Below are 24,245 nucleotides of genomic sequence, written 5' to 3'. Positions count from 1 at the left end.
CTCCTGCTGTGCGGGGCAGGCCCTGGGGCAGGTCTCCTGGCAGACCCAGGGGCAGCAGCGACCTTCCCCAGGCTCCTGCCGGGCGTGAGGGGTGCGGAGGTGGCCGCTGGTGAGCGGTGGCACCGGGGGGCAAGCAGTGCTGGGAGCCTGGCAGGGAGGGAGTGCGTCCCCTCTGCTCTGGGGGCAGAGAGCATCCGTGACACCTCACAGGGTCGCTCAGGCAGCAGAGGGAGGTGTGAGGGAGGAGACATCAGTTGTAAGATGGGGTAAGAATTGAGGATTGTGGGGCTGCTTCAAAGCCTACAGATCTCTGGACACCTTTCTGTCAGCTGGAGCTACATCAGGCCCCATCTGATGGGAGGAAAACAAGATCCGATTTATACTAAATTGGATCAAAAGTACTACCATCTGAAATTGAAAACCTGCTCATGCGGTAAGAATGTTTCACATGACTGCGCAAGGAAGTGAAGAACGTTAGGAAATATAGAAGGAAAAAAAAAGGCCAGAAATGTCGCTAGAGTGTCCGGAGGGGTTTCGGACAGAGGCTGCTGGCTGTGTCTGTGTCCCTTTGTACCGGCTGCTGCTGCCGACTTTTATTTACTTCAGTAAATTTACTGCAGTAAATAAAATTTGCAGCAGCAGCAGTAACAAGCGTGTCCATCACTTTGCACGTGGCCTTCAGTTCTGAGCTGCTGCTTGCTTTCCAGGTGCGTGTGCCTGACGCACAGAGATGTACTGGTGAAGCACTGCTTATGTCTCCAGGATCTGCTCTCAGGTTAGCAAGTACCTAATAATTACACCAGAAAATGCTAACACCAAGAGCTGTGGGCACGTGGAGTTTCACGCGGCACCGTGTGGGTGCGCAGGCAGCCCCCCCTCCTCAGCCGAGCAGTGCCCCGGGCCCACAGTCGGTGTTGTGCCTCCTCCTCCGGAGAAGGTACCACGCCTCACACTACTGGGCTTCAGGGGCTGCAGGACACGTGTTCTCCACAATTTCTACCATCTTCCTCTCCAGTGGGTCTTCGCTTTGGGAAGCCAGCGTGGTGTGCGTGGGCTGCTTGGCACTTTCCTTCCCGGCAAGTTTCTGCTTTGTCCAGCTTTGACATTAATTCATTATTTCCCAACATCTGCGTTGTTTGTTAGAGGGGAGTGGCTCGGGGGGGCTGGGTTTCATTGCTGCCAGCACAGAATTCACAGAAGACAGTGTATTGCAGGGGAGATTGCCAGGACAGGACCATCTTTGCTCCTAACCTTTGAAAATGGAACAAGAAGTGAAAGCAGACAGTAAGTAAAGCTAAAAGTAATAGATTGCATGCCATGCTGATGAGTTTCGCTATTAATTTTTTTCAGTTGTACTTCTTAACATACTTCTAAAATGTGTTTTCAAGCAATATGTTAAAAATTAACTGTTTCCAGAAGGGAACTCCTCTTCCTCCAAATGTCAATGTGTGCACTCTTCCAGCCAGTGCTTGTGGAGAGGGTCAGTGCGTCTCTTGTGCCATGTCTGCGAGCTACAGGTGTTGCTGCTCACTTAGGTCCAATGAAAAGCCTAAACTGAGGCTTGTTATCTTTTAACAGAATGCTGCTTAATCAAAATATCTCTCATGATGGCACTTTGATCTTATGCCCTTGACTATATCTTCTTCATTAGATGTTAATATGGTTCCTGAAGAAACTCTAATTACATGGTGCCCCAGTGAAATATCACTGTCACTGTTGCTGCTGAAAAGTAATTGAGTTCTGAGGTTCCTTAACTTATGAACGAGAAAAGCGTTGATTAGCTTTAGAAATAATAATGCTGCAGGAAGTTTCTGTTTAATCAGATGCAAAAAAATTAATCACTGTGGTCCTGGGGATGCTGCATGCAAGGCTGACTTCCCGCTCCAACAGCCAACTAGTCAGAAGCGAGTGAAGTGATTTATGGCGACAAAAATTGCAGGGTAACTGACAGATTTTGCCAAAGACAGGACTTTCCCAAACTTTTTGGCCGTGGGTTCTATCCTAAATCCACCGAAAATGGGAGTCTTTCTGCTGATGTCAATGGGCTCTTGGTTAGTCACTGCTGGCCAGCTGCAGCGTTTGCAGTCCCTGTGGCTGCCTGGAGGGTGGGAAAAGCAGCATGGCCTTGTGCTGTGCCTGAGTCTGCAGGCATTCTGCCGGCTGTTTGGTGCATTAGAACTGGATCATCGTGATGCAGAGCAAAACCTGGAGTATCTGATGAGGAGCAGCCTAAGCGCTGAATTTCCTGGCTTTGGTCAAAGTCCATCTCAGACTTATTGTTGTTTCAGAATGGAGCGATGTGCTCATGTTTATACACTATTGTGATTTCCAACATCATCACCGTAGCAACAACCACGCTGTTGACTTATTTGCTCTAGATTTGGGATATTTTTAACCAGGTCATTTAAGCCATTTCCATTGGACTGGAATTTGGTGCTTATCTCCATCTTTTGTTGTAAACAGGTTTTAATTTAACCTTTTTGCATTAAAAATAAGTGTTCAGGTTCTCTTCATAGTGTGCATAGAAATCCAGTACATTTTGGAACTATCAGAAAGGATTTGCTCTGATAGTTCAAATAAGAACCCGGGAGTTCACACTTCTGGGATGTTTCTCTGCAACACACCATGGAGAAGCACACTTCTTCCTCTGGCCTCCTGCCCCAGGCACGCCGAGCACGGCGCTCACCCGCAGCAGGGCTGTGCCCGTCTGAATGAGCCCAGGAAAAAAAGGTGTGTAAAAGCTGCATTTTCTGAATGAGAAATTCACAGCATTTTCAGTCATATTTATGTTTCCTTTTCCTTGTGAGTACAGCTGCGTGCAGACGTACCAAACCACCGCCAGTGCAGCACCAGAGCAGAGGGTCAGGCGAGGTGCCTCTGCCGGGAGCACTCCCACCCTGGGGCACGGAAGACGAAGTCGGAGCTTTGGCTTGCTGCGAGGCACGGGCTGTGAGCTGGGTGGCCAGTGAATCCACAGCGCTGGGAGACACTTTACCCCTGCCTTAGGAAGATGTTTCTGCGTTTGATCTAGACGTGGCCAAGACAGTCGCACTGAAGGCACCTTACTGATTTATTTTTTTCAAGGAACCTCTCTGTAGCGCTTATCTCTGAAACCTGTGCTCCTGCAGTTGAGGGACAGCCTTGTCTTTTGCACGAGCAGTGTGGCATTTCAAGTGAAGCATGTAGTTTATTTTCATAGGAAGAAATAGTGGAGAGATTAATTTAGCCTCCCGGAAGAAAGGGGAATGCTCTCAGAGGGAAAAGCCCAGTAAATCACGTTGATGGATGGCTCCCTTCAGCCTCGCTTTGTGCAGCTCCCATCGCCGGTTGTTACCGCGCTGGCATTTCCTGGCCCTTCCACAGGCTCCTTGCTCGCACAGACTGACGTTTCATAATCAGCTGCCGTGATAGGAAAGGCCACTGGAAAAAAGGCTAAATAAAAAGAATTGTTTCTGCATTAGGAACCAGGAGCACCAATTGTTAGCAGTGGTTATTTTTAGAGTGGTACTCAGGGAAACAAACCCCGCAAACAGAACTGAAGCGAGCTGGAAACTTTTAGAGAAGGCAGTTGCTGAGGGAGCAGAAACTCCGAACTGCTCAGGGGGAAGGCTGGTGCTCCGGGTCCCGGTGCTCAGCTCCACGCCCCGCTCCGCCCGTATGTGCGTGCAGCTCTTGGCCCCCCAGACGGCCGCGGGGTGTCAGCGTTGCTCCACCTCAGCGCAGGGACCGCGCTCCCGGGCCGCCGGGCGGGGGCACGCCGGCAAATCTCTCCCGCAATCCCTCCCGCATCTCCTTCTCTGCGGCCATGGGTGCGGGCACGGCGGGGCCCGCACCGCACCCCCGGCCCCGTGCTCGTTGGGCAGCCCCTGGAAGCCCCCCGGTGCGCGCTGCTGCAGCCTCGGGGGGGGCTCGGCTCCGGCCCCTGCTGAGCGGGGACATGGCCCCGGCACGGCCCCAGCACAGCCGCAGGGCCAGCACCGCGTGGTGGGGACGCCCGGAGCATCCCAGTGCGTGGCTGGGGCGCCACTGGGATGAGCCAGGACAGCGCTGGGCTGGGCTGGCCGCAGCTCCTGGCAGGGGTGCAGGGGGCTCGGTGTGCAGTGAGCGGCTGTCCTGGGAGCAGCTTTTGCTGCCGCAGATAAATCTTAGCGCGTTACTGAGCTGTTACCTTCAGTTTCAGTTGGGCTTGAATTCCTCCATGTCTCTTTCCCATAGGAGCCAAGCCAGTGGCACCACCTCTGGGCCTGCAGGGCGAGCTGGGGCAGCAGAGGATCAGCCCCCCCTTCCCGCAGCCCAGGTAAGCACTGGGGAGGTCGCATTTTGAGCGATTCCCTTGGCTGAGCCCTTTGCCCAAGCCCCCCGGGCTGGTGGTGCCCAAGCCCCCGGAGCCGTCAGCACCGCACGGTCCTGCCCTTGCAGCGGGTGGGAGGCAGTGGGCAGGGGTCACGGCTCCGGTGGGAGGCTGGGGGCTGCCGAGAATCCATGGTGCTGCCTTGGGCCTGGGAGAGCCTGGTGGCAGGGGTGAGAGCTGAGAGCGGCTGCAGCCCCACCGCTGGGCTGGTGGCATTTCCCCTGCCCCACATGGCAGAGCAGAACCGCTCCCAAGAGGCAGGGCAAATCTCACAGAGTTTTCTTTGGAACACCAGTGGCTAGCCTTTCTCTCGGGGCTTGGTTATTCTGCTTTTATGTACTGTTCATTGTCTTTTTTTCCTCTTCTGATTTTCATCTTGAATTTCAAACAAAACCAAAACAAAACCCAACCTTTTTCTTCTGCACACAGAAAAAGAGCAAAAAGAGACACAGCATGAAAGGCAACATTTGATCCAAAGTAACGTGGGGTGGAGGGAGTCTGCTCCTGCTGCTTTCCTTCTCCACAGAGATTGAGACTGGATAGCTGGTGGCATTACATTGCTCAGCCAGAATGAGAGGGGAAAAAATGACTGCTAGACAGAGTGACCTGCCCAAACTTCTCACGGTTTTGAAAGGACAGAAAAGTGAATAAATAAACGTAGGAGCTTTGAATTCATAAGTGTCCGGTAAACTTAGAGAAACAGAATCTGATCCAGAATAAAAGGAATCTAGAGTCTCGAGAGTACCTGTTAGGTGCAGCTGTGTCTTAGGTTTCCTCCAGAAACGCTGAGCTCGGGACGTGGATGGGTCCCCGTGGGGCAGTGCCGTGACACGCTGCTACCACCGTGCTGGCAGGGAAGCTGTCAGTTCACGGCTTGCAGAGCCACAGTGTCATTTCGACCCAGCTCTCAGTGCAGCCTGCTGAAGGGCAGGGTTTGCACACACAGTATTTGCCTTAGACCGCTCTTTCCTAATGGCCTTAGTGATATTACACGAAAGTATTTTTAGGACCAGAAATCTCTTTTTCTTTTGTAAGAAGAAAGATTCCAGCAGTGGTTGTGCGAAGGATGTGGGTGCTCCCAGATGAGCTCTCCTTAGGTCACTTTTGCAGTAAGTTAAGTGCACTGTTTCCAGGCCTTTAAAGCAAGTGCAGAGCAGAAACCTGTTGGTGTCGGTTCCTCGCAGCGTCCCCCCGCTGACGGAGGCGGCGGCCAGGAGAGCCCTGCTGCACTTCGTGGCCGCCAGGCGCTGCTACGGGAGCAGAGCGGCGGCGGAGCTGGTCATCCGGGAGCTGCGCCCGCACGTCACCTACCGGGTGAGGACACCCAGGGGGCCTCTTGGGCCACCTCTTCTGAGCATGGGGCAGTTTCCAATCACATGGTGACTTTGGGCCACAAAGAATTGTCTGGTCATTTAATAAGAGTGCTTTCACCCTACTTTGAACGCAGTCATATACGTGCTTTCCAAGGAAAACCTACCCAGGAGCTGCCGGCAAGCTTTCTAGCTGAAAGGTCCATCTCCCTCCACAGCAAAGCATCACCCCGGCAAAGCCCTGCAGACCTTCTTTCGCAGCTCAGCTTTGCAAAAGACGGCCGTTCCCTTAGCTAGATGGGAGGGACGTGCTCTGCAGCTTGTTTCTTTGGACGCACACAAGCACAGAGTGAACTGCAGTGCCCTGCGTGCCCCCAGCTGTGAATGTGTCTTTGCAATATTTAATTCCACAGAAAACATGTGGACTTTGATTCTCTATTGTCACTCCTCTCACTGGAAACATTTCTGGCAGATTTTGTGCTTGCTTCCCGTAACAGCTGGCCTTGGCTTGGGCAAGTCGCTGCCCCCAGGGCAGTGCCCAGCAAGCAGCACTTGGGTCCCTGTGCCACGGCTCTGTGCCTGGGCTGCTCTCTGGGGGAGTTGTGTGCTGTCCCCTCCCTGCTGGCTCTTTTGGGGTGTTAGAAGTGGGTAATGGATGAGCAGTGAGAAACAGGGCATTGGGAGTGCCCTTTGACAGGCACTTTGGGGCAGATGTTCTCCCACACTCGCTAGTCGTGGTTTCAATACCTACTTGGTACAAGCTGTCTCTGTGGCCTGTGCGTGATTTTTTCTCTTCTAGTACCGACTGGAGACTTTCAGTGAATCACGGTTAAGCGAGTGGGCATTTGAGCCCTTCACCAGTAAGTGACTGCCCTCCGTCCATCTGGAATAGCCCAAATGGGCAATGATGTCCCCGGCCTGGGGCTGTGCCGTGGTGAAAGGAGGGCGCTCAGCACCTCGGGTGCCCATGGCACGGACCCACAGAGGACTGGTCCTGGGATGGGGGTGGGGATGGGGATAGGAATGGGGCTGGAGGTGGGAGTGGGGACAGGGATAAGGGGCGATGTCGGCCGGTCCCCAGCAGTGCCGGGAGCTGGCCAGCATCTGAACACTGCCTCCAGCCAGGCAGGTAAGATGCCGTCCCCTCTGCAGAGCCCGGAGCATCCACACCCCCTGGGGACATCCCCCCAGACCTCTGGGACGTGGAGGTCGGGGTCCCCCCGCTCTTCCAGGGCCAGACACGGCGCTGCCGGGTGCCCCGCTCAGCGCTGGTCAGGGTGAGTTCTGCTCCTCGGGGCGCAGGGAGCACATCCCTGCCGTGGCACCCTCAGCTCCGCCTGGCGGTGGTGGGCCCCAGGCTTCAGTCCTCCGCTTCCCGTTTTTTCCGCCTTAAATGCCTGGGAAAATAGTCAGAGATTCCTTCTTCCTGGTGTTTTCTTCTTCTAGAAGTTTGAGGACAAATTTTGCTTCGGCCTTTTCAAGAAACAGCACTAGATGATTTTTCCCCTTTTGTTAATTTTTTTCCCACAGTAGCAGAACATTTGTTCCCATGACAGTTCCCATTTAGCTCGTGACAAGCTCTATAGTTGGTCAATTTATTTTACTTTTTAGTGAAACTATGAATAAAGAAAAAAATGACTTTCTTTTGCCAGCATTACGTAGACATTCGCGTTTGTTAAATAATTATTATTTATGACTCCTTTAGTGCTCTTACAGCACAATTTTATGGTATCGGGTTCTGTCCCATTCAGACCAGAATGTTATCACTGAATTTTGATGCAGGAGGAGTGCGTGTGCATAATATGAGATGTCTGAAACCTCGGCAGATTTGTGCATGAGTAACTCTCTGATTTCAGGAGTGTCACAGGTGCCACGGTCGTGGCCGATCGCAGTGCGGCGCGTGCCACGGTGCGGGCCGGGTAAGGAGCTGTGACAGCTTCCACCAGGAGCTCTGCCTTTCTGTTCTGCTTCGCTTGGTTTTGTTTGTGAATCGGCAACATGTGCTACCATTTTGCTGCACTTATTCTGAGGCGGGGAGCCTGAGGGGCAGTCCTGCCTCGCCCCTGTTTGCTGCCCCCGGGGCTGGGGCTCCGTGCACTGTCCCGCTGGTGTCGCCAGGTCCCTGCGGAGATGCTGAGCGGGACCATCCGAACCCTGCCCGGCCACCAGAGAGGTCTGACCCCGCTCTCTGTCCACAGCCTGCGTGTCGCAGTGGTGAGAGGAAAAGGAGGTTTTGCTTCTGCACTGTTGACATGGGCTCAGACCTCAGGCATGAAGTACAGCGAGTTGTTTGCTGCCTTCGGACATGCTCAGCTCTGTGTTTGGGGCTTCCAAACGGAAGAGAAGGCTGGACCCAGGGTGCAAGGGCAGCTGCAGACCTGGCCTCCTCTTTGTGCTTGTTCTGCTACACAGATATTTCCAAAGACAGCCCAAAGATGTATTGTTATTGCACTAAAATTGCTGCTTAATTAATCAGATTAAATGCTAGTAAATAAAAGCGTACTGCTAACAACCTGACTAAATAACAGTGGAAAATTCCATCTGTAAGAAAAAAGGCATTTCAGCCTAGATCGTGTGTCCAATTTACATTGCTGGTTAATTTGACCGAAACACCTAATTAATCCGGAGGCACACTATATGAGCTATTTCATACGCTCTTTTCACTGCAAGGTACATACTTGGCTTAATGCATTTCTCCGCAAGCCCGAATTAGCGATTATTCCAATAATGTACATAAAAGCTTTTTGTTGCTACGCCCGCCACGATTTTGTTCTGGCAGCCACCTCCTGTTTTAACGCCTCGGTGTGTTCGCAGGCGAGGTGCGTGACGTGCAGGGGGTCCCGGCGGAGACTAAAGCAGCAGAAGAGGTGCCAGCTCTGCTCCGGCACGGGCCGCAGCAGGTAGGGGCTGCTGCGGGAGGCACCTCGTGGTACCACCCAGGCATGCGGAGATGCCTGCGCGCTTTGTTTGTTTTGCTGCCACGAGGATCACCTGAAAGGAACGTCAATGCAGCAATAGCTCTATTCTCCACGAAAAAAATGGTTAGAAAGAGCCCTTTTTCCCCTCTGACTTCCAAACGACTTTTTGTCTGAACACCTACTGTTCACTCTGTGTGTCCCACTCAGCATTCAGAAGCCTGGCTTGTATCCCAAGCTCAAGAGGTTAACATCTTAAGCTTTTTGAAAATATTAATTTGTTGTCTCTCCATTCTCCCAATTTTGTTACCGTTCTGCTACAAGGCTGTTGCATTTCCCAGCCTCTCTGGGATGCTGGAAAAAGCTCCGGCTTTTCCAGAGGGAGCAGGGTTTCTCAGAAAAAAGGCTCCGAGGACACTGGGGTGCAGCCCCCTGCTGCCCGCAGGCCCGGCAGGCTCAGGACAGCTGGCGGCGAGTGGTGCAGGTGCAGGGCAGGAGCCGGCACTCGGGAGAGCTCTCCGAAGCCTGTGGATGCCAGCAGAAGACTTCTCACTGATGTTTGCAGGCTGTGCTTTAGGTCCTGTTTCGGCAGCGCATCATTCCGGCTTTGGCAGGTTTTACAGCCAGAGAATTACCACCCTATTGTTTTTCCAAACGTGAAACTTAACAGGCTTAAAAATGATCCTTCAGTGACAAAAAAGAAGGTACTGTTCTGGAGCTGTTTTGTTTACGTGGCTCCATTAAGTTTAAAATAACAGAGATGGTATCGTGCATAATCGTGGCAGTCATTTTAAAGCATGAATCCACTGGGGCTAATGATGGCTGGAAGAGCCTTAATGAATCAGTCGCTAACTGCTGCTAATCCGCGTTGCACTGATGCCATCAAAATGCTCCGTGCAGCAGCGTATGCCTCCCGCCTCTGGCAGAGGCACAGGCAGCAGCGCCTTTGCAGTGACACTCCCTTCTTACCATCGTGTGGGGAAATCGTGCTTATCCTTAATTAGAGGTACGAATACATCCTGTGACGAGCTCCCCACTTACAGATCGCTGTGCGGCTGGCCTTCCCCAGCCGATGCGCTGCGTCCCTGGCAGTGGTCTGGTGGTGCTCCGGGCACGTCCTGCACCCGGCAGCCCCAGCCCTGCAGCCCCTGTCATTGCCTCCAAAGGTGCAGTACCTGCTCCGGCCGGGGCAGCAAGACGTGCACAACATGCCAAGGAGAGAAAAAGCTCCGGCACTTCAGGCAGCTGGTGATAACCTGGTAAGCAGCACAGGTTCATGGCTGTTAATTTTATTCCTTATTTTCCCGCGAGGCTTTGAAACTCAGCTTGCTTTGTAGGGGGAAGCTAAGACAAGATTTATCGGCGCTGGTCAGGCAGGAACGGGGGCTGAGAGGGCCAGGTTTAGCTTTTAATGATGCTGGTCATTTCTCTCCATGGGTACCAAACTTGCACAGTCCAGACCCGAAGCTCGGGCAGCTGAGGATGCCAGAGGTAGTAGGGGGCAGTGGCTGAGCTCCTTTTTCTGGGGTTTTAGTGGTGGCATGGGGCTGATGGCTGTGTTGCAGCTCCGGTACTTCCCATTTGGTGCCAGAGATAGCAGATGGGGCTAAACAAATCTTAGCTTGAGAGGTTTGGTTGAAAGCCATACCTGCTGCTTTGGGTGCATCCTAAGCACTTTCCCATCTTTTTACAAAATGCCTCCAGTTACCCTGTGCGAAGACCTCTCTTTTCAGAGCACAGCATCCACCTGTCCATAGAGTGACTTGCACTTGGAAGCTGCCCCAGCCGTGCTCAGCGTGCTGGTGGGGCTCCTGCAGGGTGCGGGGCCCAGGGCAGGCTCCACCAGGTGGGACGTCCAGCATCAGCCACCAGCCTTGGCCGTGTCCCACAACCATAGACCAGAAAGGTTCGCTCTGATACGAGCCAGGGCTTTGGACGGGGAATACATGACCTCTCCTGAAGTAAGGAGTTGATAGGTTTAGAAGGCTAGCCAGGCTGATCACCATGAAGGGCTGATTTCAGGATTATTTATCCAAGAGTCACCCATGGTTGTTGCATATACAGGGTTATTAAGGAGCTAATGCAGGAGTGCACAAAGGCTGGGCAGAGATGGTGGTTGTCCTCAGAAATCAGGGAGCGCTCGAGCATTACTCAGGCATTCAGGAGTCGGGAGATGGGTCAGTGCCCTGCACACAACCTCTGATCGCTCGTTGGCTTTCCCTCGCTCTTGCAGGAGGAACAATGTTTTTGAATTTGTTTCTGAGCATCACCCGAACTTCCCAGGGGAGCTGCTCAGCAAAGTCAGTGGCGAGAATATATTCAAAGATGAAAACGTGGTGGTGAGTGTGACTGCGGGGGAGGCGATCCCTCCCCGTGTGCTGCGGGATCGGGGACTGGGGTGCCCACAGGTAGTGCGGGGCATCCTTAGCTCCCTCCTGGGACCTGGCCTTGCTGGGTTTTCTGCCCGACAAAAGAGGACCAAGCCAGGCTGCAGCAGCCGGGCTCAACCCCACCATGGTACTTTGGGTGGGCACGGCCAGGCGGGCAGGAGCCCCTGCCCCGAGTCATCCCCGGCCGCTCTCCAGCAGTAACAGGAGCCATCCAGCAGCATGTGCGTTCCTGGGGCTTTGAATAGTGTCCACTGCATGTTCTCCACTGCCCATGCAGCCTCCATATACCTGCAAAAGCCTGGGCGAGTTATTTATTAGTTGGCTGGCAGGAACTGGTAGAAATTTCAGCCATGTACCAGGAGCTGGAGCCAGGCGCCATCCAAGCACAGACTGCCTCTCTCCCGGGGAGCTGTTACTCAGTGTCAGGCATCTGTAGTGAACACTTTGCATCTGGTGCTGCTGAGTCCCTTGGGCTTTAAACGATGCTTTAGCATCTGAGTCATTCTTCAGTGAGTGTTTTAGATCTGAAGTTCTGTGAGTGCTAGTCTGTGGGGCTCTTACACAGACGGCTATCACTCACGCTGTGCGAGAAGTAGCTGCATTCTTGACTAATTCTGCTTTTGCCCATAAGCCAAATATTTCTTCTGTCCGCATAGTGGGGTAAACAGAGAGGCTTTAAAAAAACCTCTCAGTCTTAACAGTGCTGTGCTACTGGAAGAAGGTGACGGTGAGTCCTGTTGGGGAATCTTTCCAGTCCCCCAGTGCCTGCTTCCAGCCAGGTCTGTCAGCGCAGGAGCAGCAGCTTCCCTGGCACGCTGTCGGGTTTATTTCTTGCAGGTGTACCCCATCGTTGACTTCCCTGAGCCCGCCATCTCCCGGGCCTCGCGGCGCGCCATCGCCGAGCACAGCGCGGCGTTTGCCAGCTCCTCCCGCATCCTGCGGCAGGTAAGGGGGTCCCAGGGCTGCCAGAGCGGCACCGTGGGGAGCTCACGGGTCGTGCCAAGTGGTGCTGGCCCCTGAGGAGCAGTAACGGCATGGTGCTGGGGTGCCATCCCCTCGGCGTCCCCCCATCCCACGGGACACACCGTGAGGACGGTGCCCACCAGCCGGCCCTGGAAATTCAGCTAATTATGGTTCAGCTAATTATGGTCGGCCAGTGAGCGTGGCCAGACACAGTAGGATGTTGGGAGCAGTAACCGATTTCATTATTTATTTAGAGGTGACCTTTGGTGAATGAAAAAGAAATCATAATTACCAAGTGAAATACCCAGGAAATAATTTTACAAGAATATGTTCAAAGATGTAGGCAGTTGTGGCTATTATTTTCCCTTTTACCTTTTCAGAGCCCTGGCAAATGTTAGTTATTATCACTATTTATATTTAGAAGCTATTTTTGAATAAATGTTAGGATTCCACTCCATCTGATTCTTGCTAGAATGTGGCAATCGCTGTTGCTCCTATTATAAATGCAAATGCACAAGTTTAGCTAGAACACACTGTCTTTTCGCCCACAGGAAAGACAAGATTTCTTATTAAAATTGCAAGTAAATTGAAAGATCAAAATAAACTTAGGGGGAGATGGCATGATTTTCCATGTGGTCTGTCAAAGCCATCTCTCTGGCAAATTTCTGTCTTCCAACTTAATTCCAGCCTATAATTTCCAGTTCTCAGCATCAAAAGCAGTTTGTTCATAGATTGCTGCGCACCCAAAGCTTCCTCTAGCTGTACAGGAAAGCAGGTGCTGAAAACATCCCTCCGTGCCAAGTCCCCGGCACCACATGGCATCTGTGTAGATTCAGGCTGCGTTCTGCCAGCGCTTCCCCACCAGTTAATTTTTCATCCCTTCCACTTGCTGTTGTCTGAAGTTCTGCTTAATAATCTGCATATTTTGGAAAAAGGTGGGGGAAGGAAATATCTCCTCCTGCTTGGCTGGTGCTGTTCCGCTTTCCCCTGATGCTGGCCGTGAAGCGGTGCGGGGGTACGGTGGGGTCAGGCACGGCGCAGGGAAAATGTCCCCATGGGCAGGGACCACGCCAGGCCCCACTTGCTGCGAGGTGAAGGCAGGCTTCGTGCCTTCTGTCATCATTCGGTTTCATGGGGCTCCTTTATTTGCATTTTCTTTTAAACTCACCCAGAATCTGGTGGCATCGTTGCCCTCACCGGGATGTTTTCGTTGCCAGACAATCCCGTGACTGCCGGCCCTGCCTCCAGCAGACAGAGGGGACTTTCCACCACAAAACCCAGTGCCTGCTGGTGGCACGCAGGCTGCTGCCTGCCCAGGGCAAGGATGGGGGAATCGCCTCCACACGCAGCCCTCAAGCACACGAGGCAGGAGGATGCACTAGCACACCAGGCGTGGAAATAAGGGCTTACCGGATTTAAGGAATTAGCTTAAAGAGCTGTAAATGCAATAAAAGTGGTGCAATATGGGCCAAAACAAGCTGGTGCTACAGCTAGGGGAGCTTTTGGGACGGCTGCAGTGTCGGGCTCTTCTGTCTCTATGGCTTTTTGGTTCCCCTTTGCTAAGCAGCTGCGGTCCCAGCCCCGAAAGGCTTGTGGCCAAAAGCTGGGAGTTTTGGGGCATATCAGCCCAAAGTGTGACACCACGCCAGCTCCAAACACCACATAGCTAACTGGGGCTTCTCCGTTTCTTTTCCTAGCGTCAAACCGTCGAGCGAATCCCCATCACAGAAGTGCACTACCAGTACTCAGGGAAGCCTTACCTCTATTACATCTACGGGCTCGAAAACAAGGTGTACGCGCTGGACTACCCCGAGAGGTGCTGCTGTGGCTGCAACATCGTGTGAGGGCCCTGGGGCTCGGCAGGGCCCTGCGGGCGCTTTCCTGGCGTGCAGCACAGGGCTGCGAGCTGCAGTGAGGCCGTGCTGCCCCCAAACTGCCGGCATCTCACAGCCCTGCCGGCCCCAGACCTCCCGCTGGGCGCAGGATCAGACTTTTAGGTAGAGATTTCCCTGCTGGATGCTTCCCTTCCTTGCTGTAATGCTGCATCATTAAAGCGATGCCTATCGACAGAGACATTTTCAGTCCAGCCACGCCGTTTCTGACTGTCGCCTTTCTTTCCCCATTTTATTTATCAGATTTCCCGAATTACTACATAATCCATAATGCTATATTTCAAAATCTATCCAATTATCAAATCTAACTTCAAAGGATTTCACTTTAAAATACCCACTACCCTCACCTGACGGGCAGTTCTGCTGATATAGAAGTTACTATATGACGACAAAGGGCTCTTGCAGCCTTGGCTGCATGCAGGGCCCGTGGCGGCTGCCGGGGGCAGCACCCATGGGGGGCCTCATCCAGCAATGCCATTGCCTCAAGTGCTGGCAGGAGGCAGTTCTGCCAGGGCTTCTCATCCTTCTTTTTCTTTTTTAGCACCCATCTTGCAACGTTTCTCTTACAGAAGCCTGCAGGAGAACTGCAGATCGCTCTGGGTTTAAGGCTAAATCCAGCGCTTGTTTGCAGTGTAAAGCTGGAGAAGATAAAGCGAACAGACCCTTGAAAAGTTCAGGAATGTGCAAGGAAACAGAAAGGCATCAACACTTACAGTTAAAAAGAAACCAAGCAACACTCCTCTCCTCCTCTATGATTTTTTTATAGTTCTCGTGCTGTTTGGGGGCCAAATGGAGGTTTTTTGCGTGGGTGGCATTGGCAGACCCCAACAGATTGCTGCATCAGATGGGGGTGTGCTGCCTGCACACTGGCACTCTTGTTGTCTGTCACTGAGCTGACAGTTGAATTAGTACCTTATCACAGCAAATCAGCATGGGAAAAACACATTGAAGTTCTGGGAATCTTGTAAAAGATAAAGACCCACACTGTCAGCTTGAATGGGGACTGTGACAGAGGAGAGGAATGCAAGGAAGACTGGGGACAGGCATTTAACAGCTGACAGATTTTAAAACAAGTGAGTTGAAAATTACTTTGTAAAAGAAGTGTTTTCTAATGCTGTTTCGAAAAGAAAAGAAAAAAGTTGTTTCTGGTAATGTGCAAACAGAGGGAATGAGTGTGTGAGGGGGAGAAGAGCTCTCCTGGTTTTGCCATGGGGAGAGATGTGGGCAGCAGCTGCAGCCATGCCCCGTGCCAGTGGTGCGATGCTGCCCCGCACTGTCCCCAGCACTGGGGCTGCCCTGGGCAGCTCTGTGCCCCAGGCTGTGTGCACAGGGGGGGTGCCAGCCCAGAGCTGGTGTCAGCCCCCCCTTGCAGACCCACTTTTACCAAAGGATTTTGCAAGCAGCAGCGCAATGCAGGTGTGCTCGGAGGAGCTGCGGGGACAGCAGTGCGTTTTAAAGCACACCTTTGGCTGTCTCCTTCTGCCTCGCTGCAGTCCCTCAGTTTTGCTTTGCTCCCCTGGGGTGGGAAGTGTTGGTAGGCTGCGTGTGCCGTCTCGGGCAGGTTTTGAAAGGGAGCTTGAGCATACTGGCAGTACGACCGAGCACATGGCACATTGTGTATCGCTCCCATTAACTGCAAATGGGACCTTGTGCTCGCGTAAAACAAGATGCACAAAAGCACGGCAGATGCACCACATCTGCACACCTCCCTCCATGGGACTGCGCAGCGTTGGTATTGCTCTGCAGGGGCCTCCTCTGCTGCCGCTGATAGCTCTGCAGCAAAAGCAAACACAGGCACTAACAGCCTTGTTATTAAACCACACATTTAATAGGTTTTTGGTTCTTTTGTGTGTGTGTCTAACTCTGGACTGGCTCCTTACCCACATCAAGCCCAGGACAAGGGTGCTCGCAGCATCGCACATTGCCAAGGGCAGGAGGAGACGCACGGCATGCTGCCGTTGCCCACGCTCCCAGGAAGGCAGCCCAACAGGGCACAGACATTTTGAAGCACAGGACAAGGTGTGTCGTGTCCTGTTTGCTGCTTCTGCAAGCTAGCTGTCCTTCTAGATGCTGCGGAAAGATGCGTGCATGAGTGCTGTACTGTGATGCCCTCCAGTATGGACCTACCACTTCCAGGGGCTTCCCGCTTTGTCTTTGGGCTCCCTGCAGCAACGTCGGGTAGGAATTAGTGCTGGAAGAGGCTTCAAGAGGACTAAATACACCACAAAAACGTGCCCCAGAAAAGGAAGAACAAGACCCAAACTGTTGTTAACAAAAGTTGGATCAATCATATCTTTAAAAATCAGCATGGATGTCAGGCCCTTTTTCAGCACACCCTTCATGTCAGAGCTTCAAGACTCAGCAGTACAAAGGGGCTGAGAGCTGGCTTCCCTACACAGCAGGGCAGGGTCCGCAGGCAAAGTTATTCCTGCCCATACTTATAGATTCATTTATGCACATCTCTCTCTATGTATGTGTATATATGTGCTTTCTATTTCTATATATTTATGTGCTGGCTGCAACCTGGGTGTGCTGGCCCTGTGGCCAGCCCTGCTGCGGGGCAGGGACGCAGGCTCCGGCGCTGGAGTGTGCCAAGGGAGCCACCAGGGCTGGGGTTTGTTTTGTTTTGCTTGAAGGGTTAAACTTGGGAGAGAAGTAAACTGGGCTGCCTCCTGCACTTCTGAGAGTCCATGCAGATTGCAGCTGGGCAACAAAACCCGCTGTGAGACCTAAACTGCTGCGACATCAGCATATAAATGGATATTGCTTGGTGCACGCACAGAAGGTGAATTGTTAAGACAAAGAGCAGCGAGCACATAAAGAACCAGGAACAGCTCCCACATGTCAGGCAGCAGGGGGCTGCCTGGGCTGGAGGGGTCCTGAGCGTGCACGCAGGTGGGACGGGACGGGGCAGCTCGCTCCAGCCTCGAGCTCCTGGGGTGGTGGTGGCTGGGCCCACAACGAAATGCAACCTGCAGCCACCCCACAGCCAGTCCTGTCCCTGCGGGCAGAGAGACCTGGGACCACGCACTTTAGGGAGACCACACAGCACCATTAAGGGAAAGTGGAAAAAAAGGAGGGTGTTTTTCTTCTGACTCACAAACAGAGATGGACCAGACAGTTTAGATAAACTTTAGAAGCAATCCAAATAGCCTAAATAATCATCAGGCCAGATTCCTTCTGGATTGAGCAGTTGCTAATGGTTGTTCAGAAACAAATACAAAACCCACTTGGTCCTCATGCAGTCATTCTTGAAGCACGAGATAAACTTCATCCTCTTTGCTGCTGCCAGGGTGGAAAAGGGCAAACCGTGGTCCCTTAAGGAGCCATGCCCTGATCCCACCACGATGGCCGGCGGGCAGAGGGACAGCTGCCACGACATCCCCTGGCAGTGATTCCCCTGCTCCTGCCATGCAGGCCACTGCCAGGAGGAGAGGCAGAGACGCTCCGAGCAGTCCTCGCCGGGCCTTCAAGCACCCTGGTGTCTGCGAGGTGCTCTGACCTGCCTGCATCCCCATGCCCAGGGAAAATGCTGCGGCCACTCATGTCTTACCTGGACAAGAAAGGGGCTTGGAGTAGCAGCACTGGGCAGCCCCAAGCAGCCAGAGGCTGCTGGAGGCAGCGAGACCGTCAGCCCTTCATGCGCCCTGAGAGTGTCCCCAGAGGGAGCATCCCCGGAGGGAGCATCCCACAGGGAGCACCCCACAGGGAGCATCCGCAGGCAAGGCCCACGTGGGCGTGCTGGCGGAGGACGGTCCCCGCTGTCTGGGGCTGTCCTGGTCCCTGCGGACAGCCTCGGGGCGTGAGCCTCCCCTGCGCCCGTCATGAAAGCTTGGCCATTCCTGGCGTTTTTTTAATAGAACTTCATCTATATTTAGATCAAAAATAAATAAATTCTTGGCTTGAGGACAGTTTTAATGCCTGATGAATTACCAGAACTTATTTCACAGGAAACTATAAAATTTCTTGGGGCGAGAGCTTGCCTCTACCCGAGCTAAGGAAAACAGAGCTCTGTGCTGCCGCTCCGCCTGCCAGCCTGTGCTCAGATGTCTTCACTAGCAGAGAGGCCTGGCTATTTCTGTTGTTAACAACCACACTACCATGCTTGTTGTTAATGCCGCATGAGAACGAGGAAAGAAACTTGCACATAAGACTGAAAAACAACCCCAGCGGCCCCACGCAGGCCGGACCTCTGGCTCTGGCCAGGCAGCCTGTGTGTGAGGGGCGGCCCTGGGGAGCCTCGTCCCAGCCAGGGCTGCCAGGGCCTGCCACGAGCGAACCCCGAGGGCAGGGGAAGCGCCGGCTGCCCGCCGAGCTCTCCTCTGGCCCGCTGACACCGCTAGGACGGGGCCGGCAGCAGTGCCGGGGGCAGGCAGCACCCACCCGTATGGCTCTGCCCCTTGGCATGAACGGGGCTTGGTTGAGTGTTGGCTGATTTCTACTCTCCAGCCAGAAAAAGTAACAGGAAAGACACCATTTTACAGGGCCAGGGAAAGGCTATTTATTCTAAAGATGCTCCCAGCACCACGAGGGGTGGTACCGGTCCATATCCAGTCCCCTGTTACCTCCTTATGGGCTTGCTGCCCATGAACTTTTGCCATCTGCTCCTGCGCCTGCCAGCCCCACATGCACCCACAGCCTCCCCTGGTAAGAAGGGCGCAGGCCCAGCAGAGCTGCACATTTCCCTAAAGGCAGGCTGTTTCACTTGCTGCAGCACGTTTCTGCTGTGGGCCCATCTGCAGTGCAAGGTGCAAACTCTGCCCGGTGAGGCCAGCCAAGGTTTCTTACTGCTGCCCCCACCCCTGAGTCTTTGAAGTTTTATAAAAAAGCTCAACCTTTCGACTAAACAGCCGGTAAATCATCCTAAATGCCACTTCATCCAATAAATACAAAGACTTGGCCACAGCAGCTGCCCTTTAGACTCATGCTCTCGTGATCTTGGTGACAGAGCAGTGCAAAGCTGCCAAAGGCAGCAGGGCCGGGGTCCTCCACCGAAGGCTGCCGGCTCCCTCCCGCTCCCTGGCGCCTGCCCAGGCCTCCTCGGTCCCCCGGGGCCACCATTGCTGCCCGCTCCGGGCCAGCCTCTGTCCCCTGCCTGCAGGTGAGGGGCTGCATGCTGCTCCCCCCACCTTGGGCACCCGTCAGCTTCCTCCATGAGTTTTTGCTTCCAGCACCTTTAAATCACCATTTCCTCTATCTGCTAGAGCAGCTCACTGCTTTAAGTTGAAAAGCCAAAAGCATACTGCAGAAACTCTTCAAAAAACCAGTATTTTCCCAGAAAAATATTATCTCCACTGCATTGATCTGTCCATCTATCTTAGCACAGAAATTCTTCACATACTGACCTCCTGACACAGCTCGTTTTTGTGGAGAAAACTGCCCCGAATTAGGCTGTTTTTTCTCTCTTCTTTCCGGATCCTGGAGGCTTTTTTTTTTTTTCTTTTTCCAGCAGCCTGAGGCTGTGTGGGGCTCTCAACATGGTAATATCATATCTGTGTTTTGCTCTCACTAATCATCAGTCCAACTCCCATTTTAGGACATATTTTCACTAAAATGCTGCCTTATTTGGCTTTTTCCTTTTGCCGATTCCGGTTACATCACCCGCCAAGCAGTCGATTCAAATAAATATTGCCCCAGCTCATCACTGCCCAGCACCGCAGACGGGCTGCATGGGGTGGGCGCGGGGCCAGCCCACGGGCAGTGTCCCCATGGCAGGGACAGGGATGGTGACAGCTGAGCAGTGTCCCCTTGGTGTCCCCCCAGCCCTCCAGGCCTTCCTGCAGAAACGTTCCTGGTGCCCAGACTGAGGAAGCAGGCGGACAGGAGGACAGGAGGACAGGAGGGCTGCTTCCTGCTGTGCAGCCAGGCCTCTTCTGCCCTTGCAGTAACAATGAGCCAGTTTCACAGCTTGCACAAGATTTTTGTTCTGAATCCTTCTCCCCTCAAACCATTACTTCCCAATGAATCCCATTGTGCTGTCAGACACAGGGGCCTTTTCCAGCCGTGTCAGAAGATGACGCCGAGGTTTCCCCACTGCTGTCCCTTGCCCTGCTCTGGCTGGGGACAGGCGGCTCTGGTCCCTGCTCCCAGCCGTGCCGGGAGCTCACGGCCCAACTCTATAAATCTCCTTTTGGCTGAAACCCCACTACAAAAAAATCTATGCCAAGAGCTAATTGGAAATAAAAAGAAGAATAATTCTGAAAAATCAGCTGAAGAGGGATATTTCTGGGTTAGGGGTATTTCCCGATTACATAAACCCAAACAAAATGAAACTCGCATATTAATGACTTCTAAGAGATAAACCCATGTATTTTGCAACACTGGAGAATGAATCTGACTCATTTTGTTACAAGAAGCGGCTTTGCCAGCTCATGCTGCTGGTATATCCAGCAACCAAGAGGCCAAGGACTGGGAGGCGCGCTGCCACCAGCCCTGTGTGGCCACCAGCCCAAGGTGGCACTTGCTGCCCATCGCTCATGGAGGGTCCATCACGCCCGCCCCAGGAAACCCTATTTTGTACTGGTGATGGCTCAGGGAGGCATCCCAGGTGGAAAGAGAAAAACCTGGGCCCTGGGCCAGCTTTGGGGCAGGAGGCAGGGGCTGCCGCCAGCAAGGGGATGCATGCAAGGCCAAGAGGAACCCGCGGCCCCTGGGAGAAGGCAGCGCCCAGGGGTCCCAGCCAGGAGAGCAGCAGGGAAGGTGGAGCACATTTTTCCAGTGGATGCTGCTCTGTTTATAATGAGAAACTAGAGACTGGAAAAACATCGCGGAATCCATATTTGAGGCAATATTCATGAAACGGCAGCAAAAAATTGTGGCAATCCCTTTGGCAGCTCCGTGGGGGTTAGAGTTCCCTTGACTTCTCGCGTCTATTTTTACCATGGAGCAGCTCAGATGGTGAAGACATCAGCCAGCCGTGCTCGCCCTGGTGCATGGGAACAAGGAAATACCTCTCCCCCGCGCCCAGAAGGGAAGGAAGAAAGCCCTTAGAAGTGAATACAAGGATCCACCCGGCAATCAGCCCCGCAGGCACACGCCTTCATGCTTGCTCCCTGCCACCTGAGGCCATGTCCAGAGTTACTGCGAGAGGCAGCACAAGACCCAGGTCAGGGCAGTGCCTGCACAAAGGAGCTGGCTCTAGAATAAAGAGGCTACGGGAGGGCAATGCAGCTCACCCAGGGTGTTGGTTTGGAGGATGTGCTGAAGACACTCAGCATCCACTTGTGCCTAAGTGGCCGCACGCCGCCAGCAGCAGCACTCCCTTTGCGCCCCGGCAGCTGGCTGCTGCACTGTGTTCCTCTAGGAGCGGTTGGATCAGGGCGCTGGACACAGCTCTCTATTTATGAAACAAATACCTAGAGCCCTACTGCTTTGCTTTGCAGTTCAAGCCCTTGTAGCAAAATATTAGTTTTAGGCTTGCAGCTGACGCAGAGCTCTGGCTGTCGGAGACTGCCTTATCGGCGGCTCGGTGCCTGTGGGCAGACACGGGCAGCATCCCCAGGGCCGCAGTAAACCACAAAGCTTTCCTCGTCGCACCTGCTAAGTGAGATGGGAGCAGCAGTAAGACCAAATATTTTGCAAGGAAAATACTAATTAGACACATTCTGTAACCTACTGAAGTGCAGCATTTTCAGGCCTCCATTCTTTTCTATTTTTTTTCCCTTCTCTTCTCTTTCCTCCTGGCCATGCTACTCTGCTTCCCAGGACAGATGACATGTTTATTGGCTGAGCTCCCAGCTACATGAGCTGTAGCTGGGAGCTTGCACAGCCTTATCAGTGTCAAAGCACAGAATAGAAGAGAAGCAATTTTATCATTTGCTCTCTGCTATTTTTCTTCCTTCAGGGCTGCCCTTGCAACAGAAAAGTAACTAGTAATAGGGCAACATCTAGAAAGAGGTTTTGTGACTGTCACGGCGCTCCTTGCTCTCCTAGGCAAGCCAATGTCCCTAGCTCCCTGTGCAGCTCCTGGGTTCAGAATTACCACAAGGTCATTGCAGGGCTTGCTATCCTATAGGAGTGGGTTTTTAAGAACCAGAGGATACATTAATTGGTTCAGGCACTAGGAACATATGAAATGAATTGAATTTCATTTGGGGATTAATGAGGAAATCTAGGGAGGCTCCAGGACAAATTTGAGAAAATATGATAGCTGGAGTTAACTGAAGTGTTTCAACCGCATTTTTTTTTCTTAACTATTTGAAATTTGTTTTCTCAGAATCAGAGCTGTGATTTGGGCTCACACACATTGATTGTATTTGATACTTCAAAACTAAATGGAGTTTTGCTTTCAAATGCAGTTAAATGCTGTCCAAAGATATGCAGATCATTTTCAGCTTTTTTTATTTTTACAGGAGTTTTCTGTTCCTTCTCTGCTTTTCCATTTTTCTGCTGGCTTTTCCCCAAAGCCGTTCTGGGAAACAAACAGAAGGAAGTGCAGAAAAGCAAAGCAAGACCCACTTTTGTGGCCGCTGCTCTCAGCGGTGGCTGGGGAGTCCCACACAGCTCTGCATGCCCTGCACAGACTGCATGCCCCGCACAGCCCTCCTGCACCCTGCACACCCCAGCTGAGGCGCTTCTGTCTGGGCAGAGAAATTCCTGGTTCCAAATTCATCGACCAGTAACGGGGTCCAGATGCCCGGGGCAGGCAGGAGCAGCTGTGATTCACCTGCAGTGCGGTGGTGCTGGGATGCTTGGTGCGAGCGCCTGCACGGCCTCTCTGCAACCTGGCCCCTGCAAGCCTTCGAGCAGCTGAGGACCCCCAGGAGGTGCCGGCCCTGATGTGGCTCGGGGCTGTGCTGGCCTCTCCCGGTGCCTTCGTTTTTTTCCCCTGCCCCAGCTCTCCCATTGCAGCTCCTACAAAGAGCGGAGCAATTGCAGTTACATTTCACCTCTGCTTTCAGGTGTGGCTTGTACACCTGCTCACAATAGCAGGGAAAGGTTTATGAGCTGTATGAAATAAAAATATATATTTTATTATAAGCCACTTGAAGGAAAATCTCCTTTCTGCATTAAAACAAACAGCACAAAGAAAATATTGGGGTTGTTTTCATCCTCAGAAGCACACGGTGCAAAAGCACTCCTATAAAATCATGGCAAAACGAGGAGCTGGCCTCTGCAGCGGGACTCGGTGGGTTTCAAAGTCTGTTCTTTGTAGTAAATCATAAAAAGAAATCCCTTCATCACTATTACAGACATTTGCTCAGCAGACATTAAAAAATGCAGTTGAAATTGAAAATGCTAAAATCCTTCTGAAAGTTAGCCTGAGCCCTGGGACTGCTGTTGGCAGCTGCACGGTCACAGGTCGGTTTGTCCTGAAAAGTGCAAGAGCAGCAACTGCACCCAGCCGTGCTTGAGCCCAGCTTGGAGATAAATTGCATGAAATAATTGGATGTAATGAAACCTAGAGTAAACCGGAGCCAGCCGATGGTACCCGTAAACTCATCAGCAGTCTTCAGCGCTGTGCAGCCGTGCTGCATGTGCTACAAACACCTGCACAAAGCTGGTGTAGGACACAAGGTGCTGGGAGCAAACACGGGGTGTGGAGAGCAGCACTGGGTGCAGATGCAACCACGGCCTCTGGAGAAGGGAAAGGCCTCTGGTGAGATCTTCCAGAGTTGACATTTTGCATGAGGGACAGGGCAAAAGGCAGACGCGGCCCTGGTGGCTTCCCATGACACCCGCTGCCACAACCACGGTGGCAAAGCCACCTCCCAGGGGATGGGGCTTGGAGCGGGCCGGGGCAGCCCTGGCACATCTGGAGCTCTGTGCCTCTCAGGAAGAAGCTGCAGGCTCTGGTAAAAGCCATTCACATCTGTCTCGAGTGGATTTGTGCTGAAAGCAGCCAGAATGACAAGACACTGAAAACCTGACGCTCCGCTGGAGGACCGATGGTGCTGCACGCACGCTGCAGACCCGCTTCCCGCTGGCTGGGGGCGGGCTCGGAGCAAGCTGGGGTCCTGCAGGGTGCACGAAGACGATCTAATACGGAGAGGCTTGCTGCCTGAGGCCATTTTCAGCCCCTTGAAAATGTATTTTATCAGAGGCCCAGAGCAATGCAATTGCTTCCTGTTACAACAGAATGCATCTGGTTTGAGTTTTCCGATTTATCCCCTCGATCCCTGCCATGAGGGGCTGATGCTTTGCCAGCCTATTGTTTCCCAGTTGGAAACAGATGGTATGGGCTGAAAGTCTGATGGAGTTCAAAACCAGTCCAAAGCACTAAATGTCAACCTGCTGGCGGGGGCATTTTTGGGATCAGCTGCTGCCACCGGAGCGCCCTGGCCCCAGGATGGTGGCTGCACCGTGCACCTGGGCACAAGGTGCCGGACAGACGGACACGTGGACACGGCAGGACTGGTCCCTGCGCCGCCTCTGAGCTCACGGTGTGCAGGGCTCGCTCCTCACTCCTCTGCCAGGGGATAGGC

General features: G+C 53.0%; 1 protein-coding gene across 5 annotated transcripts; it reads left to right on the top strand.

The window, feature by feature from the left end:
* The first annotated feature begins 672 nt into the window (after positions 1–672).
* Positions 673–14,000, top strand: SSUH2 (ssu-2 homolog). Of its 5 annotated transcripts, XM_040568973.1 has the most exons (12): positions 673–775; positions 1,215–1,284; positions 4,216–4,297; positions 5,536–5,665; positions 6,461–6,521; positions 6,814–6,938; positions 7,518–7,580; positions 8,476–8,561; positions 9,743–9,835; positions 10,810–10,915; positions 11,804–11,911; positions 13,627–14,000. In XM_040568973.1, the coding sequence occupies exons 2-12, from the start codon at positions 1,260–1,262 to the stop codon at positions 13,771–13,773; spliced, it is 1,026 nt and encodes a 341-aa protein (XP_040424907.1). In that variant the 5' UTR covers positions 673–775; positions 1,215–1,259; the 3' UTR covers positions 13,774–14,000. The 5 variants fall into 5 exon arrangements, with proteins under 5 accessions (XP_040424907.1, XP_040424905.1, XP_040424910.1 ...); XM_040568971.1 differs by lacking the exons at positions 673–775; positions 1,215–1,284 and adding an exon at positions 3,422–3,880; XM_040568972.1 differs by lacking the exons at positions 673–775; positions 1,215–1,284 and adding an exon at positions 3,887–4,007.
* The last annotated feature ends 10,245 nt before the right edge of the window (positions 14,001–24,245 follow it).

This window comes from Cygnus olor, chromosome 10, assembly GCF_009769625.2.
Source record: "Cygnus olor isolate bCygOlo1 chromosome 10, bCygOlo1.pri.v2, whole genome shotgun sequence".
In the NCBI taxonomy this organism is placed as follows: Eukaryota; Metazoa; Chordata; class Aves; order Anseriformes; family Anatidae; genus Cygnus; species Cygnus olor.
This window is presented reverse-complemented; position numbering and strand designations above follow the sequence as displayed.

Excerpts from the sequence above, each read along its gene's own strand:
- SSUH2 (XM_040568971.1), top strand. The coding sequence starts at position 3,658 with ATGTGCGTGCAGCTCTTGGCCCCCCAGACGGCCGCGGGGTGTCAGCGT. Across the intron at positions 6,939-7,517 it reads CCCGCTCAGCGCTGGTCAGG|GAGTGTCACAGGTGCCACGG; the intron begins GTGAGTTCTGCT and ends CTCTGATTTCAG. Across the intron at positions 9,836-10,809 it reads AGGCAGCTGGTGATAACCTG|GAGGAACAATGTTTTTGAAT; the intron begins GTAAGCAGCACA and ends TCGCTCTTGCAG.